Source organism: Uloborus diversus, unplaced genomic scaffold (assembly GCF_026930045.1).
Source record: "Uloborus diversus isolate 005 unplaced genomic scaffold, Udiv.v.3.1 scaffold_217, whole genome shotgun sequence".
Taxonomy (NCBI): domain Eukaryota; kingdom Metazoa; phylum Arthropoda; class Arachnida; order Araneae; family Uloboridae; genus Uloborus; species Uloborus diversus.
Window position 1 is genome coordinate 80,444 of NW_026558370.1, and position 18,943 is coordinate 99,386.

The 18,943-nt window shown below is 31.1% G+C and overlaps 1 protein-coding gene across 2 annotated transcripts; it reads right to left on the reverse strand.

Moving 5' to 3' along the window:
• Window positions 1-224: 224 nt before the first annotated feature.
• On the reverse strand, window positions 225-18,788 carry LOC129233159 (glucose-induced degradation protein 8 homolog). Of its 2 annotated transcripts, XM_054867231.1 has the most exons (6): window positions 18,637-18,788; window positions 18,442-18,549; window positions 14,775-14,894; window positions 8,761-8,957; window positions 5,362-5,559; window positions 225-439 (listed from the first exon to the last, which is right to left on the reverse strand). In XM_054867231.1, the coding sequence occupies exons 2-6, from the start codon at window positions 18,491-18,493 to the stop codon at window positions 266-268; spliced, it is 741 nt and encodes a 246-aa protein (XP_054723206.1). In that variant the 5' UTR covers window positions 18,494-18,549; window positions 18,637-18,788; the 3' UTR covers window positions 225-265. The 2 variants fall into 2 exon arrangements, with proteins under 2 accessions (XP_054723206.1, XP_054723208.1); XM_054867233.1 differs by lacking the exon at window positions 18,442-18,549 and having other exon boundaries at window positions 18,637-18,786.
• Between the last annotated feature and the right edge of the window lie 155 nt (window positions 18,789-18,943).

Sequence of the window (18,943 nt, forward strand, 5' to 3'; positions counted from 1 at the left end):
CTTTTTAAAAGTAAAACAGATGGTTATTTCATCTAAAATTTTTCTCGAAAGGAGTTAACCGATTTATAAAATTAAGTTCCTAATCCAGTGAATAAAACCATTCAAAACTCAATCATTTAAAAATTTTGTTCTTAAATTCACACAAAATAAATTAATGTTAAGAGAATTTATTTTTATTAAAAGTCAAATATATATATATATATGAAAAAAGCAATATTTACAGCATTTTTAAAACTCAAAGTGTTTATACACTTTAAGTACAATTTTAATGAATACCCATGGATCCATCTGCAATATCTGTCATTTTTGGGTATTTCACTTTTTTCTTTTCTAACTCTTCTTGACTCCATAACATTAATTTCAACATAATAGCAAGTTTTGGAGTAGTCGACTCACTATTTTCCATTTCAAGTATTGCAGCATTTACTTCACTTGCAATCTATAAACAAATACAGGTTATTTAATTAGATTGAAATATTTAACCTTTTTTACTGCTTATGTATACTTAGAATATAAATATTTTATATGTTTTAAAAAGGTTAACAAAATTGACCTTTATTGTTGTTTCGTCATCTCTGAATAGTGCGGACGTTATTTGTAAAAGGTACAACTCAAAATAAAAATACCATATAAAAGTGACCCAGGTGATGAGAAGGACCCACTCAAATATGCGAGCATAATAGTATAAAGTTATATAGAAGAACACATTCAATCTCAGAGAAAATTAAATTTTCTTGATGAATAAAATTTGAAATTGAAATAATAAAATTAAATGTGAAAAAAAGGACAAAAAATACTCATAGTAAGAAGAGGAACATTTTAAGTGCCTATAACCACCAGTTTGAATGCTTAGTAATATTTTAGTTATAAATGGTACTTCCAAACTTTGGCAATTGATGAATGGTTCAATTTTATGAAATCATCCATAAGCACAATCACAGTTACTTCTGTGTCATGTAGAAATTTCAATCATCAAAAGTAATATAGCTTCAATTTAGTCTTTATTAAGCTTTAATTATGCCTTCCATTATCAATTACCACGAGGGATAAAAAGTGGCCAACTGGGCAGTGTAGAGACTTAACTATGTTCTTCTAAGGACCTTTCACTTTTGGGAACACTACTGATAAGCCACTGCTGAATTCCCAGAATCACTTCCTTGCTCCTTGCCTCAGGCTTTGCATCGCCTTTTATTTAATAATGGAGGGCTGTAGCGAAGAATACTAGGTGTCATCCTTCCTCCTTATCGCTTCATGACAAGGGAAGTGTTTCTTTGTCCAATTGACATGTATGTTAAGAAAATTCTACTTCTCTTCCAGCCAGATCGATAAACGTTAAGTTAGCCCTGCCTTTTTTAATCTTTCAATCAAATTCATATTTTTAATAGTGCTTTTCCATTTTGAATTAGAATTAAGTAGGTGCAGTGGAGCACCACAAATCCACCGACCTAAAATCCGCCAACGTCCAAAATCCGTGCCATTTTTTTTTTCCGTTTTTTTTCTGAGCTGCAAATTTCATCTTTTTTTTTAAATTTTATTTTTGTCTAAAATAATCAAAATCACTATTATTTGCTGAAACAGCTGTTTAAGCGGATAATATGTTCTGTTTTATTATTATGCATTATAGGCACGCCAATAATTTTTTGGTCCGAAAAATACTTTTGTATTTTTGCTCAGTTTACTTCATATTTTGTACTACTCAAAAAATAATAAGAAATATCGAAAACTGAAAGCAGATGCTAAAAGATTGCTGCATATTAACAGCAAAACGCTAATATTTCGTGTGACACGTGGCTTCAAAGAAATGCAAAAATATGACAAAAATACACAGAATTCAGCATGTCAAATGTGGATGATTTTGGACATTTCAAATGAAAACAAATGACTTTTAACTATTGAAAATAAATACTAAGTGCTTTCAAACTGGTACTGTTTATTGGTTTTTGTTTCCTTATGGTGGTGGTTACTCCAAGAGCAATTATTACTTTTGGATTTAAAAGTCTTTTAAGTTACAGCTAGTAACAGCTGAAAGAATTAGTTTTCCGCCCCCTCCCCCTTTATAGTTCATTCTTTTTTTTTTCCAATTTAGAAACCAAAACTAGAAATCTATATATATATAAAAATGAATGTTTGTCTGTATGTCATCCATGAACTCAAAAACTACCTGGCAGATTTGGCTGAAACTTTCACCGTTTGTTATTTTTGGTACTGGGAATGTTTATAGACCAGTTCGAAAAAAATCCGATCGATAGTTCCTTTTTTATTCCAATTTAAGTCACAATCCATTGGATAAATACGAATAAAATTATCGGCTGCAGAAATTAATTCGCGTGAAAGATCTCATTGATAAGAAGTTAGCTGTTGCCATTTTTCTTGAGTTTGAACAAATAAATTCTTTCTTTATTGTTTTATGGCTTTTCATGCAACGGGGGGATTTAAAACTTTTTCTATTTGATATTTTTAGCAATTGATTGATCTTGCAAACTTGTACAAAACTGAGTACAAAATTTGAGTATAGTCACGGCTTCACTTGATACCTGGACCGATTATTATGAAAATTGCTATATATATGTATTTTTCCACGGAGAAGGTGCATAATATGCTCATTGAAGCCACTCGCCACCAGGTGGCACTGCAGAGTAGCAACTTCTGCCCCGTTCAACCGATTGTCATGAAAATCAGTATAATGATGTATTTTTTTGTTGGCGTAGCAACGCGCGTCAGGTACAGCTAGTTATATATATATATTAAAAAAAAAAGCAGAATGTCCAAATTTTCAGATCATAGTTTGTTTTTACTTATGTATCTGCTTAGTAAACATTATTTAGCCACAAGCAGAAACTTTTACTTTATATATTCATTGTTTAGATATTAGTAAATGAATTGTTTTTCTTATACAAGCCATTCTTGCTTAATGAAATTGTTACCAAATGTTAGTGACATCTCAAAGTACTTTGTGGTAACTAATGTAAGTCTAATTCAAGTTAAAGTGTGTCATTGGGGAAAGTTATTATGTACATAATTCATCAAAATATTAAGAGAAAAGTGAGTTAAGCTGTTAGATTTGCATCAATTACCAGTCACATGCTCTCAAAACCAGCCTTAGCAAAATTTTGAACTGTTTTCTCTCTTTTTTTTTCTTTCCTTTTTCTTGCAGATGCTAAAAATCCTATGAATTTTAGTTGCTTTCTTTTTTTACCCCCCCCCCCCCTCTTCCCCAATTTTTAGTCCCAATCGCCTCCTTTGAAAATGATTATAAACTATTCAAATGTCCTAGGAAGTAATTCATAAATGTTTTTGAAGTTTTTATTGTTGCGACAGTAAGACATTTGAACCCAGGAATAACAGTAATATCCTACGACTATATCCACTAATGCTTTAAAGCTATAATTAACATGCCTTTTAGTTTCGAAAAAGTGCCCTTATCTCAAAAAAGTGCCCTTTTTTGAAAAACAGCACCCTGCCCTTTTTTAATTCTGGGGGAAGCTCTGAGCCAAGGTTTTACACTTTAATATTTGAAAAACAAATACTAGCACAAAATTAAATTTTCAACTCTATTCAAAAATATAAAAATAATGGAGAAATATTGATTAGATGTTGATTATAATTTCAAAGATTGCAATGTTTTAAAATACAGTAACATCTCATTAGGGTTCATAATTAGGTTCATTCATTAATTAGGTAAGGATGGTTTTGCCAATTTTTGACTCCCCCCCTTCCCCCATGTAAGGGTACATATGATTTTTCAAACCTCTCCCCATATTCTTACATAAGATTCTATTTCGTTTTTCAAAATTTTGTCAAAAAAAGATCAGTTACACTAAAACTCCTTGTTTGATGTAAATCGAAGATTTTTATTTTTCAACAGATAAGTTATATCATTTTATTGCTGTTGCTGAAGCGGTGGTTGGTCCTTGTTACCCAAGTACTTTAAGTGATGTTACGCACAGCATTATTAAACATGCTGCCAAACGTATCAAAAACAAACATCTCAATACAGTTCTTTGTTTAATGTATATAACACTAATATCAGAACAAGATTCAATTATTAAATTATTTATAAAAGCCTTTTTGTCTAAAGAAAAATTTACTAAAAAGTTGGAATTTAGACTTTTTTAGCCTTTTATTTATTTATTTTTTTGAATATGATGCAATGCAAATTAAAAATGAAACCTGCTATACATAGTGTGATTGGTTTATAATATTTTGCACTCTTCATTCTTTGTAAAACAAGTGTAAAACAGCTCATTCTAATACGTTTTACCTTCAAGACTCAAATGAAATATGATCCCCCCCAAACCACTTGACTGCGCAATCTTATATAATTAAAAACTGAGCGTATGTACCTATGTATGTATGTACCTATGTATGTCCAAGCTTCTCCAGAACGAGTGAACTGACCATCGAACCAGGTATCGATGGATTCGTAATTTTCCTGTCTTCATGTTCGGCTATTTAACATAATCCTCTGATAATAATTAGCGGAGATATCAATTAAAAACTATTAATTATGACTCTTAGATTTCGACATAAAATCCCTATTTTTCGAAGGCTTTTTCCTCCATTCAAATTGTTATTCAGTGCTTCATCTCAACTTTCCGCAACAATGCTTTTATCAAAATGTATAGCGTGAAGAAAATCATTGAGGTAAAAGATCTGTTGCCATTTTTTTCTCGAATATGGACAGGTAAAATTCTTTTTTTTTTTTGTTTTGAGGCTTTTCCTGTAATCAGGGGATTTAAAATGTTTACTTTTTGGGGTTTTTTCCTCAATCTGCTGCAGAATTTCACCGATTTTTTTTTTGGTTCAAACCTGAGTGTTGAACTTGCGCCATTTGACATAACTTTTATTTTCAAGGTGGACCGTGCAAAGCCGGGCGACGACACAGCTAGTTTCTAATATTAAATATCAATTTGGAAAATATCACGTAAGAATGGGCTTGACCCCCCCCCCTCCGGGAAGCCTTACATAATTAATGAATAGCCCCCTTACATTGCTCATGTGATATATATATATATATATATATATATATATATATATATATATATATATATCATTTTAAAAGGGCAATTGGTAAGCAATTTTTCTTTTGTTATTATTAAAAAAATCGTCCCAGTGTGATAATAAACTAATCTTTTTGTAAGTGTATATGTTATTAATTTTTACATTAACTAAATAGTTACTTCCTGTGGGCTTTTTTGCATTGCAATTTTTTGTTGTTTCCCGACAAGTGCATTATAATAAGGGGCTACTGTTCTATTGAATATAATTTTTTAAAATTAAAAAATGACTGCAACATTATCTTAGCAGTAGGAGTTATTCTTAAAGCAAAAAATGAGCATACTGCATTTATAATGAACTTACTTTTTGTCTGTGGGATGGATGTAAAAGATCACCAAATGGAGATCTTTCAGGTTCATCAAATGCTAGCAAAGCCAATGTCCTTTCCAATTCAGCTAATACTTCTTTATTTTCTTCACCACGTTCAGCTAATTGCTCTTGAGCATATTTCAAAGCTTCTTCAATATTTCGTTCTCTTATGAGTTCAATAAGATGTTGCTGCTGTAATTTTCAATCAAATAACTGAATAAAAATATCTTCATATCACATTTAATTTACAGACATTGACACTTAATCCCTAGTCATAAAAATTAATCTACAAACAAGGTGCAAACGATTTGGCTGCATGTTTTTTCCCAAATTTCAAAATATTAAACTGAAGTTTAAAAAAATTTGTCATACTTACATAAGCATAAGAATAGCTAAAATTCAATTTAGCAATAAAAATGGATATAATAGGCATTTAGAGTAAAGTGGATCAAGTCCAGTTTGACTTGATTCAGCATTCACTTGATTCAGCTCTGAACATACAAGATTTCAGCAATGAAATGTTATGTTCAAAAATGAGGCTTTCAGAGCTGAAGTGGATTAAAAAAGAAAAAAAGAACTTGATCCACTTCAGTTCTCAATACAGTCGACTCCCGCTACAACCCAATCCGACTTACGCGAAATAACTATAACGCGAGTTTTTCAGAAACAACGAATTTTAGAGCTAAAGCGAATTTTTCGCTCTCAACACGAAAATATTTGGAAAGGACTTGTGATGCTAAGTTTCGGCTTTGTCATTGACTACTAAACATTGAACTTCGTGAATGTACTTTCATCCTTTTAGCATCACTGACTGCGCAAGTTCCCACACACCACACTATAAACATAGCTTTATTAGTGTATGGCCATTCCTCATTTTTCATTTATTTATTCTAAATATGAAAGGTGATGAAATATTGTGGCACCTAGACACGCTGTTTCATTAAAGTTTGAAGATGGAAACAAAGAGCGAAAGTTTGTAAAAATTTAAGAAAAGGTAAAGATTCTTGATACGCTTGAACAAATAGAAAGTGGGTCGAAGGTAGCACTACAATTACATACTATAATTAAAAGTCAATCCGTATAAGTCCAGACCTTAAGTTTTATTATGAAGTTGGCAGAGTAGTGTTTAAACCTTGCAGTTTATGACGAGATATCTCGTCCATTTAACATGTAGTTCTGGGACTGTCCAACTGCAAGAGGGTTAAGCAAAATGCAATAAATATGAAATTGGAATCTACTCTTGTACTGTAGATTATAGAGACCCTGAAAGAGGGGCGTTACCATAGATGTAAATGTTATAAAAGTAAATGTGAAGCTTCTTTATTTAAAAATATATTAGAATGACGATCAGATTGCGCAGCATAAATTATCATTTTCAATTTATAAGTTATAAATGTAACTTATTGTATCTACTGTACTACTCGTACAGTGCATTGCTTTATTATTACTACATACTGTACCTACCATACTGTTTCATTTTTATGTCTCTCTCCCTCTCCCATTTATTATTGATTTTGTGCATCGTAACTGTATTTTATGCTGAATAATGCAGCTTCAGCATAATATGCAGCTTTTATGCAGCTTTTTTACAAATAATGCAGCTTTTTTACAAATACGGTAAAAATTCAGCTCTTTATGTAAGAAACGGTAATCAATGTTTACAAAATGGTCTAAAACAGTTTAATAAGTATTTAAAAATGTCTAAAATGATTGGGTATGTTAATAAAAAAATCATATTATGTAGCATATTTCCACAACACGAAATTTCGACTCACGCAAGGAGTCTTGGAACGCATCCCTCGCGTAAGTCGAGATCCGACCATACCTCATATTACCTTTTCCCACACCAAAGAACTGCTTTGCACCAGATGACGTGGTTTACTTAAGAAAAATGCTGAATGGTTATTGTACCATCAATAGTAAATATGATCAATAATAATCTAGCCTGTCTATTTGTACGAAAACAGAGAGATGGGACATGTGCAAACTCTAGTAATTTTCTCCTGTGTTTGACATGGGCAATTGCCTTAAATGGTTAATCAAATATACATAGCTCAAAATTACAGGCGGAATCACAGTTAAATTCAAGTGGCATCATGCGTAAAGTACATGTCATTTTATTTCTTTTAATGAAAATAAAAAGAAAAATTATTTATACAAGGTAATCAAATACAGTCGAACCTGTCTATCTCGAACCTACTTATCTGAAAAACCTGTCTATCTCGAAATTTTTTAATTTCCCTGCATTTTCAGCCAAAATTCAATGTATTTTCCATGTTTATCTCAAAACAAAATCCCGAATACCTCTATATTTCGAATTCCAGCAATGTTGACATTTTCGAATTCGAAGTCCAGCAATCTTCAAAAGAACAAACAACTTTCCTTAAACATATAAACAGTAGCATTGTCCTCAAGGGCAGAGAGGGCAGTGAAAAAGGGGAGAAATGCGCCCAGGTATTATTTTTTCCAGGAAGACTAACGAATAGACAGTCATTTCGAGCGCTTTGTTGGAAGCAAAGCAGAGGGCAGAGAATGGGACAATGAGAAGAGGGCTTTAGGATTGACAGATTTCACATGTGGGGCGACTTTTTCAATTTTTTGGTTAAGGTGTTATTGTGTTCATTCAAATTAAAACCCGTTTCACTATCTAGTTTAGGCACTGTTCCGTGAATGATCTCTTGCTTGAAGTTGTGATTGCGTTGAAACCGAGATGATAGGCGTGATAAGAAAACTAAAGATTTTTTCAAATGATGAAAAAGTGAAAATTATAGAATTTTTGACGGCAAGCCATTAATAAAGAAAAATGAAATTGCCGCCAAGTTAAGTATGTATAGGTCAAGATGGCTTTTCAGCCATTGCCAATCTCACAAGGATAGTTGAATCTAAAAAAATCAGGCACCGAAAAACAATAAAAAACCACATATTTTGCTCGCAAAAAGTATGCTTAAAATTTCATAAGTGTCAAAATGATTCCTTAAACTATCAATAAAGTGCTTAGTATAAAAATAGTAGAATAAAGACCTAACAAAACTAATACGAAAGAATTTTAATTTTTCGCATGCAGTCTTTGGTATAAAATTCAAATTTTCATCATCAGATTCCAAATTTCAATAAGTTTCTCAAAACCTCTGTATCTCGAATTTTTTTTTCTTTTTTCTTCCCGTGAAATTCGAGAAAGACAGGTTCGACTGTACTCTTCAATCATATTCAAAAAACTTAATGTCTTATTTTTTTTGGAGGGAGGGGGGGGGGGAGGAGGTATTTTGTACTTAAACCACGCCAGCTCTGACATAAAATTGTCTCTGAAAAAGGTAGTTCTATGTTAATGGTATAAAAAGTTAATTTTAAAAAAGAAAGAAATTTTTTTGAAATCAATGAGAAAGTAATACGTACTTGCAAATGAAAGAATAAATATCTGTCACAGTCTAAAAGTTCTGGATGTAAGTTATTGACTAATTGAATAGCATCTTGAATTCTTCCATTTTGTATAGCATCTCGAATTTTTATACGTTCATCTAAAGTGTCTAGTTCTACAGCAGGTTGAATGCCAGATTCAAGACGAAATTTTTCAGCTGCACCCTTAAAGCCTTCTGCACAAATGATATCTTTTTAGCAGTCACATATGATACATTTTAACAACTAATTAAAACTTGAGAATTTCATTTGTATACAAAATTATAGAAAATAATTATGAAGGTACATAAAATACACCACCAGCTCAGTTATATGCACGTCAGCTGGTGGTATATTTTATGTATTTCTGCCTTAGCCCTGGCTTAGGGCTGTAACTTACTGTAAAATTATTAAGGTGTTGACTTGCAGCAAATGTGAAAATTGAATAAATTATTCTATAAATATTTTAGTTTAGTATTGAGCTAAAGTGTCCTAAAGTAGACATTGTTTATTCAATGTGAATAAATAAAAATAGAGATGATTAATGTTAGATGTTTTTAATTTATCATGGAAGAAAAACATTAGATGTATTGATACGAATCAAAACCTATTATTAGTTGTCTTTTTTTTTTTTTTCACTTAAGATAACATTTTTTGATTTGATGCTTCACTTAATATAATTCTTACTTTTCAATATAACTATCATTTAGCATTAACAACAAATACTATATTATTACATTCAAGTCCTCTTTAATCTGACACCCTGTCACAGAACCTCATTAGCCAATATACAAATAAAGTTTTCATCTTTGTACACTGTATAAAAACATAATTGAAAATGCAGTTATTATTGCTATTTGTGAAACAAAGTTATTAAAAAAAATATTTAGTCATGCTATCATTTATATTTAGGTCATAACACATAAAATTCACTTAGATCTGAGTATCTTTTATGATGAACATCTAATACAAACAAATCCCTGAACATTTGACAATTTGTATTGACAAAGTTCAACTGTATTAAAATATCTAATATGATGAATGTTTAACACAAACAAATTTGTGAATATTTTACATTTCCTTTTAACAGAATTCAACTGTATTCAGTTTGGCACAAAAATATAAATGATTAGGACCAATAAAGCAGATTATACTGCTTAATTTTTTAAGGCTCCAAATATTAAATCTGAACCAAGGTGATTTCTCACAATAGATTCCATTACAGTTCACTGATGAAAACCCCTATATGCAAAATGAATGTGGACTCCAACATTATAAGCAGTGATACATCAAATGCTTTCATGGTGAAAATTTTTTGTGGGAGATCAAAATCCATTATTGAAGGATTAAGTTTTTTTGACTTCTGAACCTAATATTTGGAGCCTGCACACTTCACTTCTAATGCATCTCCAATTTGGAGAAATTTTAGCACCCAAATTTAACAATTCAAATTCCAAATTTTCAATATCCAATCAGATAAAAAAGCTTTATTTAATAGCATCTATTTCTCAAAGTGAGGTCTTGAAATAAACTGCAATGTTCTCCCCAAATTTCAAAATTGAGAAAATTCTGCGGATGCTATTTCGTTTGAATTTTCTATGTATCCAAATAGCTCTTAAATATACTTCCTCTGTTTCTGGAAAATATTTTTTTTAGGAACAATGGACTATAATTCTAAGTACATGAAATACACTGCCAGCTCAGTCAATTCCAGCTGAGGACTGCAGTTTTGTGCTTATCAGCACTCATCAGCCCGGCTTAGGAAGTGGCTGAGCTGGAGGTGGAAAACCTCTAAGGGAAGCCAAGAGTGCCAAACAAACTGGTAGCTAATACAGCTACCAGTTTGAAACCAAGAACCAAACCATTGTTTCGGTCACTCGTGTGGTCAGTGCTAATTCTGTATTAGCTACCAGTTTGATTGGCATTCTTGGCTTCCCTAAGAGGTTTTCCACCTCCAGCTCAGCCACTTCCTTAGCCGGGCTGATGAGTCTAATCAGCACGAAAGTGCAGTCCTCGGCTGGAATTGACTGAGATGGCAGTGTATTTCATGTATTTCTGCCTTAGCCCTGGCTATAGGGCTGGTAACTTACAGAATATAATTCCAAGTGTCTTTTAAGCAAAAGGAAATATTTCTTCTTTTGGTCAATATTTCTAAAGAATATGTAAAGTTCGCACTCTAAGGATATTATGATCTTGAACAATCCAATAGTAGTTTGTCCTTTTCATTGCAATTTCTTATTTACATCAATATATAGTGCTGTATGTCACTGAAAGAATTCAATGACACCCAAATAGGAAATTCAAGTTTTGGAAATTCTTACCTCTTTTCTGTTATAAAAATCACATTTATCTAAAAGACTGAAGAAGTTTAAAGAACCTGTCCACAACTCAGCAAGCAAATATAAAATTGTCAGCCATATGCATGTTCTACTGCTTGCAGGGTCTGGCCAGAGGATATTTGGGTCCGTTAACGGACCCTTCACAAAAATCCGATCAACCAAAACGGACCTTTCACAAAATCCCGATCAAACAAAACGGACCTTTCACAAAATCCCGATCAAACAAAACGGACCCTTCACAAAATTCTGATAAACAAGATCGGATCTTTCACAAATTGTTAATTGAAAGAGCAAATCTGAACAATGCATATTTCTGTGTATAAACCGATAATTTTTGGGACCTTTTTTGAAGTCAAATTAGAGGGATCAGCTTATACAAAATCGGCTAATTTTGAAAGAAAAAAATCGGCACTCTTGCAATGCTCCTGCAAGCGATAAATAATTGCTACTGCCAAATAAATATAATGGTTGTTTGTTTGTTTTATCACAGCTAATTAGCAGCGGTGTTGTTATAAACTTTTCTGAAAAGGCATTTGTAAGCACTTTTCTCCCTGCTCTTGATTTAATAAACAATAATAATATATATCTGCGAAATGAACTTAGAACTGCAAAAGGATAGTAAGGGTGGGGAAAAAATATGATCGCTTCAGATAGGGTTACCAACTTCAAAATTATCACCACTTAGCATCTGGCGTTGAACCTTTATAATGACTTGATTAGAAAATATTCTCATTTTACTAGCTTGTCAATATTTGCATTTTTACAGTGTGGTGCGATGTTTAATTGTTATTTTGGGAGAAAATTATATGGGTTTTGATTTTTCGATGCTAACAAGGATGATTAACTTTAAATAAACTCTTTTAATTACCGTTTTTTTTCTTTAGATGTCTACATTTTGAAAGATGCAATCCTTTAAATCTGATATGAGAGTCATATTTTGTTCTTTTTTCGAGCTAACTTTGCTTTATTAGGATGCAAATAAATGAAAAGTCTCTTTATTTCTGTTAGAACTCTCATTTCAAGTTTTTAAAGCAAAATTCCATTTTCTGTTATGAGTCAAAAATTAAAATGCTGAATAGATGGTTTATTTTATTTCATTTATTCATTTTTTTTTTTTTTTTTGCTTCAACTGTGTCCACAGATATTAATGAAATGTTTATCATAGGACTCTAAAATGCAATTTTAAAAACATTTTATCAAAAACATTTCTTTTACAAGTCGTTTTTATACTTTTGATGCCTTCACTTTGAGAATTGCGATCTCTTTGCATCCGCTATCGGAATCCGATTTTTCGAATTTTTGATGTTTATTACGCTTTGTTAAGAGGTTAAACAATTAAAATACCTTTTTATTTTTGTTAAAATCACGGAATTTATACGTTTTAAACGAAATTCTGTGCTTTTTAAGAGTGTCTTGGGTCACAAAGTTAAATGCTGAACCCTATTCTGAATTTTTTTTTTTTTTGTTACAATTATTTTAAATACTGGACAGAAATATTTGTAGTATAATTTAACAAAATGTAGAATGGTAGATAAATATTGATACTTAAGAGAGCGATACCCCCCCCCCCCCCCCGCCAAATATCAGAAAAACACTCCAGAATGATATTCTCGACATAGAAGAGGAAAACACTCAACTTTAAGTTTAATTGATGCAGTTTGTGCCATCTCTAAATTATAAAATTTGTTTTAACAAAAAAAAAAATTTTTTTTTTTGCAAAATTAATTATTTTTCACAAAATTTATTCATTTTTCACAAAATTATTTAATTTTTCACAAAAAACGGACCCTGTGAAAAATCCTGGACAGACCCCTGGCTTGTAACAACTTCGGGAACTAGTGAATATTTATAAAGTTCACAATTTTTGTTTATAGTGAACCTATGGCATGCATGAAATAAGTTCACTATCTCTGGTTTAGTATGAAGTTGAATGTAGAAATGATTTATTTAAAAGGAATATTGGTATATATGAGTGTATAGTTTGCATGTTATTGTAAATACATTGTTCAAAACCCTTTGAAAAATTTATTCATATTTTTTCCAAAGTTACGAAATTTGACGCAGACTTTATTTTGGGATAGTGATTTTGCTTTGGATACAAAATCACCTTTAATAGATCCCTCCAAAAAAAAAAAAAAAAAAATCAACATAAAATCAATTTAACTAATGCAAAGCTAGCTACCTCTTTTATAGTATTTTACTATAAAAGGGCAAAGCCTAGCAGATACCATGGGAATCTGCTAGGCTTTGCCCTTAGTAGAAATTTAAAAGGTCATTTGGTTTGTCTGTATATTTACAAATAATGGATGATGAACTTCTCACCAATTTGCTATATTCATTTGCTTGCCCATGTTACAGTTCCGCGTTATGATAATTTACTCGTCCACCTTGTGATAATTTGCTGGGAAAATTTTCTAAAAATTGGAATATAAGAAGAACAAAATCAAATTTTCGAAAAAATCGCTTCGAGGTGCACACCCCCATACTACAAACTAATTTTGTACCAAATTTCATGAAAATCGGCCGAATGGTTTAGGCGCATGTGCGCCACAGAGATCCTGACAGAGATCCAGACTTTCAGCTTTATTATTAATAAAGATTTATAGTGTTGGGGTCTTTTAGAGTATTACAATAAAAAAGTACAGTAAACTCCCGATTATCGGTGGTTGAATTATCTGGGGGTCTTTTCAACTATTTATTAATTAATTTTTTTTACAGGTGATGATTTACTGAATGTAGGAAAACACACCCATTTTACCTTTACAAGCGCAAAATCTATTAGACACTCTTATTTCTTTCTTCTCTTTCCTTCCCACGAAATGAAAATTCCAAAATTCTCTTGCAGTTCTTAAGCAGATTGGACCAATTATTCAATAAAAATCCCCTTCTCTTCCCTAAACGGTTTTTCGCACAACCTAACTTATTCCAGGAAACTAAGTCTTAGAATTCCAGTCCTATTCCAAGAAATCAATGGGTAGCATTTGGCTTTGGATCGACGTCATACCGAATGCCGAAACTTTGAAAAATTTCTATGCAACGACAGGGGGGCTGAGGGAGAACTCCTGACGTCAATCCAAAAAGCAGTGCAACTGATTTTTGTCTGAAATAGGGGTCTTAATCAGTTTGTGGTTATGTTTATTGTTTGTTTTTAGCTTTTACATATATTTTTTACAATCAATGCTCCTGTTTTTAGCGAAAATTTAAATGTATTTCTGAGTATTATTCATATTTTTAAGCTATATCATACACTAGTATCATTTTTTAGCTATTATTCATATTATCCGCGGTTACCATGACACCGAAATCCGCCGATAATCGAGAGTTTACTGTAGTTCAAAAATTTTTCATAATACAATAAAACCTGTAAAGTTAACAGGTTTTTTTCAGATACAGAATCAGTTCTATACCATATACAGTGTAACCTCAATTTAACAATTGCCAAGGGACTAGAAAAGTTATCGTTCAATCAAGGATATCGCTAAATCAAGGAGCAGACATTCAATGCAGCCAGATCCGGACCAGTGAAACGTATCATTAAATTGAGGAAATTGTTAAATCTAAGTTATACTGTATTGTGTACCAACCTCTATAAGTCGACCATACACTGCAAGTGGTCAACTTACATAGGTTTTACTGTATTAAGTACTGTATTATAAATATTTAAATAAAACTAACCAGTAACCAAATAGTTCATTATTAAGCGGTTCATGTCTGCACGCTGCATATGTAAGCTTTTAAGTTTATCTAGCCAATCGTATCTACTCACTACATCTACTTGTTCTATAACAGTTGAACCTGGAAAGAAAAAGGAAATTTAGAAATCTTTATAAACATATAATTACTGAAAACTGAAAAGATACACAACTCAATCTAAACTAAAAAATCCACGTATCGGCCTATCACACTATCAATAAACGAGTCCAATTTTGTTAGCTGAAAACAGGCTTGGGGTAGGCGACCTCCTAAGGCGGTGGCAAATTTCTAAGTTGAAACATTTTTTTTTTAAAAGAATGAATATGTATCTTGCCATAAGATACACTACTTTGATGTTAAAAAGGATGATTTAAAGTGCTTGGATATGTAAAACCCAGTTTGGAATTTAACTAGAAAGTTGCTTTAATTTTTAGCACTTTACTATAATTTCTATTTCATTAATATATTATTATTTTATATTAATATTATAATCATTATCATTAATATTATTCAATGTGGGTGGGAGCGACAATTGTCATCATCGCCTAGGGCGACAGTACTACTAGAGCCGTCCTTGGCTGAGAATGAACTTCGAAAGTTATAAATAAAATAAATAATAATAATGTAACCCAAAAATAAAAAAATAAAATAAATTAAAAAAACAACAACTAAACATTAATAAATAAAATAAAACTGTCTTTTAATTGTAAATGTTGTTAACAATTTTATGCCTAAATACAATTGAACTCATTTGATACAACCACAAATAATATGAAATCACATCTAAAACGAAGATTTGACTAATAAAGTTCGGTTTGCTGAGTAAAAATATCATACTAATACTTGCATTAAGGTGCAAGTTTCAGGTAAGACAAACAAAAATTTCTGAGCTTGTCATTAAAAATTTTCATGATTGAATATCTAAACTCTTGTTTATAAGTGGTTCAACATTTTATATTGTTAAATAAACCCAATAGGCATCGAGAAATGTGTATAAAAACTCTACAATGCAATACACTAACAGCCCGGTTATGCCATCTTAGAGACTGCAGTTTTGTCTTTGTTATGAACTCATCAGTCTGGCACAAACAATAACGGAGCTGGAGACAGACGTTGTCTCATTGAAGCATGAAACTGTTTAACTTTCATTGTGGACTGAAGTATCACTTCAGTACAGTTTTATGAGATACAGCCAAAAACTATTGATCTACGAAGGGACACTAGATATTCTATACAGACATATATGAACAGAGATATTTAATTATCTCAAAAGCAACTAAATGTAAATTTTTTTTTTATAAAAATGTTAAAGTAGACATTTAAAAAAAAAATCATCTCTGTATTTATTACTAGTGATGTAAAATTCCTCAGAATGTACACTCAAGGAAATATTCCCAAAATCCATATATTTCCAGGAATTCATGGGAAATTATAGTTTGATGCATAAATAGTTGAACAATATCTTTTTGTTATGCTAGTTGATTAAAATAAATGAAAATTTCATCGAAAAAATTATTCAAGTACAAAAGAATTCTACTTAACCCACAAAAAAATAAAATGCAATATACTGTTTCTAGCTAAGAATTGAAAAAAAAAAGTAAACTGGCAATTTGAATTCCTAGTTAAAAATAAAATTTGAATTTCTGAATATAATTTAATTTGATTTTGAAAAATTAGTTTGAGAATTCACTTTGAAAAAATACCTCACATATGGCACAAATTTCTCAATTTAATTTTATGATATGATTTGTCTTCAATGCCTTGATTGAATACACACACACTTATAGATGTATATATATATTGTGTTGTTTCCAGATTAAGAAAATGCAGGGCGTTTCCTTATATGAGGGAACTTTTTCAAAAGAATTTTGTAGTTCAAAAAGGTGCTTTTTAAAAATTATTATTAATATTAATTTTGTTCTTGTTATTATTCAATACTAAGTGTATAACACTAAATATTTTTCAATAGACATTGTTTTCTTAAAATAATAAATATCTTAAATTTAATAAATTATATGCTGGAAACCGAGTTTCTTAGGATTCATATTTAAATCAAACTGGTTCTCAATGGGAAAACCAGCATGGGCGGCTGGGCACACATATAGGAGGGTAAGCGGGGGCTCAAGCCCCCCCCCCTAGAAATGAGAACTTTCTGGCTTTTAGTACCTTTTTTTTGAAAAAATATAAAAACATTTCTTCTCCAGCCATTCATGAATAAGTTATTAAAAATGTCAATAATAATAATTCCAATCTGTACTGAAATCTCTTTTCATGGAGAAAATATCCCCCCCCCCCCTCCCTGAAAATTTTACATATGGACAGACATGTAAAACCAGTATGTGTGGCAAAATTTTCATCAGAAAAATTATCCTTTGAAAAGCTAATGAAAATTATGTTAAAGAAGGTTCTATCTGCAGAATTTGTAAGTTTTATGAAAAAAAAACAAAAAACAGAGTGTAAATACAGGACCACGTTAAGCATTCCCCACTGCACTGAATGCAATCATATCATAATATCGTAAATTTGGCAAAAAATTCTGATGTGGAAAATTTAATGGCAAACCGAAAATTCTTCAAAATTTCCACAGAAAAAAAAACCTCCACAATCCTCAAAAGATTGTCGAACATTCCAAATAGCGAAAAAAATACTGGTAAATAAGTGCTAGTAACTGAATCTTAAGTGCATCTTTAAAGCGTAAGTAAGTGATTGCATTTAATATTTTTGAAAATTATACTTTAAATACTTCTATGGAATATACATTAAAATCAGTTAAAACTCTTTGGCTAATACGTCTTGAAATTTGGCTATTGCTTTTAAAATTTGGCTAATTTACTGGCAAACAATTCGAAATCCTTAGAGCTGCCCCTGAAATACAAATTTACAAATCAGAAATAATGTTTTATTATTTTTGTACATTTAATTTAGTTACAATATCTATCCCTATTTCTGTTATTTGGCGAGTTTGAAGTGTAACAGAGGGGACATTAAACAAATTTTGTTTAAAAAATACATAAAATTTTCAAAGACAAAAAATTCAAAACATCTGTTATCTTAAAGAACAATGTTTGATACATTGACTTAGAATTGAAATTATATTCTTATTTTTCCTACATAATGTAATTGAAGGAATATGAAACAGAGGGGTAAAAATGTCAACACTAATTGACGAGTACTGTCCTCTCATTCTTTAGGGGAAAAAATAATGAACCCTTTCAACCTAGTAAAAAGTTTGTAATGATGATCCTTTATACAGCTGTTAGTAGGAGACACTTATGCATAACTAGTCTTTAGTGTTTATTATCAAAACAAATGTGAAAGTAAAAAAAGTTACAAAATTACTCGATGCACTAGTTCTCATTGTTTCATAGAAAGGGTACGGCGAACAAGTTTCGTTAAACCAAAATTATCATACAAGTTTGAAGCTAGATATTCTGCTTTTAGGTTACTAACTTTGAAGCATTGTTTCATATGAAAAATTCTTCATATGATTAACAGCAGCAACATTTAAACTTTATGAAATTCGACTTTTGAGAAATTATCGACAACTTTGTGTTGGATAAAACACATGAACTGAGGTTCGCAAATGAAAATAATAATATATAAAGTTTGCAAATGCTTCAGGAAAAAATAAATAAATAAAAAAACCTACGAGATTTAATTTGCTGAGACATTACTTCAAAACTTGGCAGGGAAGCCGTCATGAAATGAAAATATGACTCTATTTACATTAAATATGCGGGAAATCCCAAATCTAAACCTAAAAATAATACTCAATTAATATATTGATGACAGAACTACTTCCATTATTAAAGATTTTTTACTTTTCCGAAGATTGCCAGCTTACCATTAAAACGAGATCGCTGGAAGGTTGGATGTTCAATGAATTTAAAACAAATGAAAATAAGAAGCTTATCCGTTCAACAGAGATATTTTTCAGCTTTATTTATTTGTTTTATTTATTTATTTTCTTTTTGTTACTAATGTAAAGCTTCAAATAAACGCAGAACTTTTTTTTTTTTTTTTGTGCTCGTATTTCTTTTTTGAATGATGTGAAGTGAATTATTTGTTGTGGCGCCTTCAAGGCTGATTTGGATGGGAGCGATTGTTAAATCTGTGTTTCAAAACATTTAGTTTGCAAATATATGGTTGAA

Coding starts and splice junctions, on each gene's coding strand:
- LOC129233159 (XM_054867231.1), bottom strand. CDS start 18,493: ATGACGGCTTCCCTGCCAAGTTTTGAAGTAATGTCTCAGCAAATTAAA. Junction 8,958..14,774: donor AATGAACTATTTGGTTACTG/GTTAGTTTTATT, acceptor TCATTTGTGCAG/AAGGCTTTAAGGGTGCAGCT. Junction 440..5,361: donor ATCCATCCCACAGACAAAAA/GTAAGTTCATTA, acceptor ATTTGTTTATAG/ATTGCAAGTGAAGTAAATGC.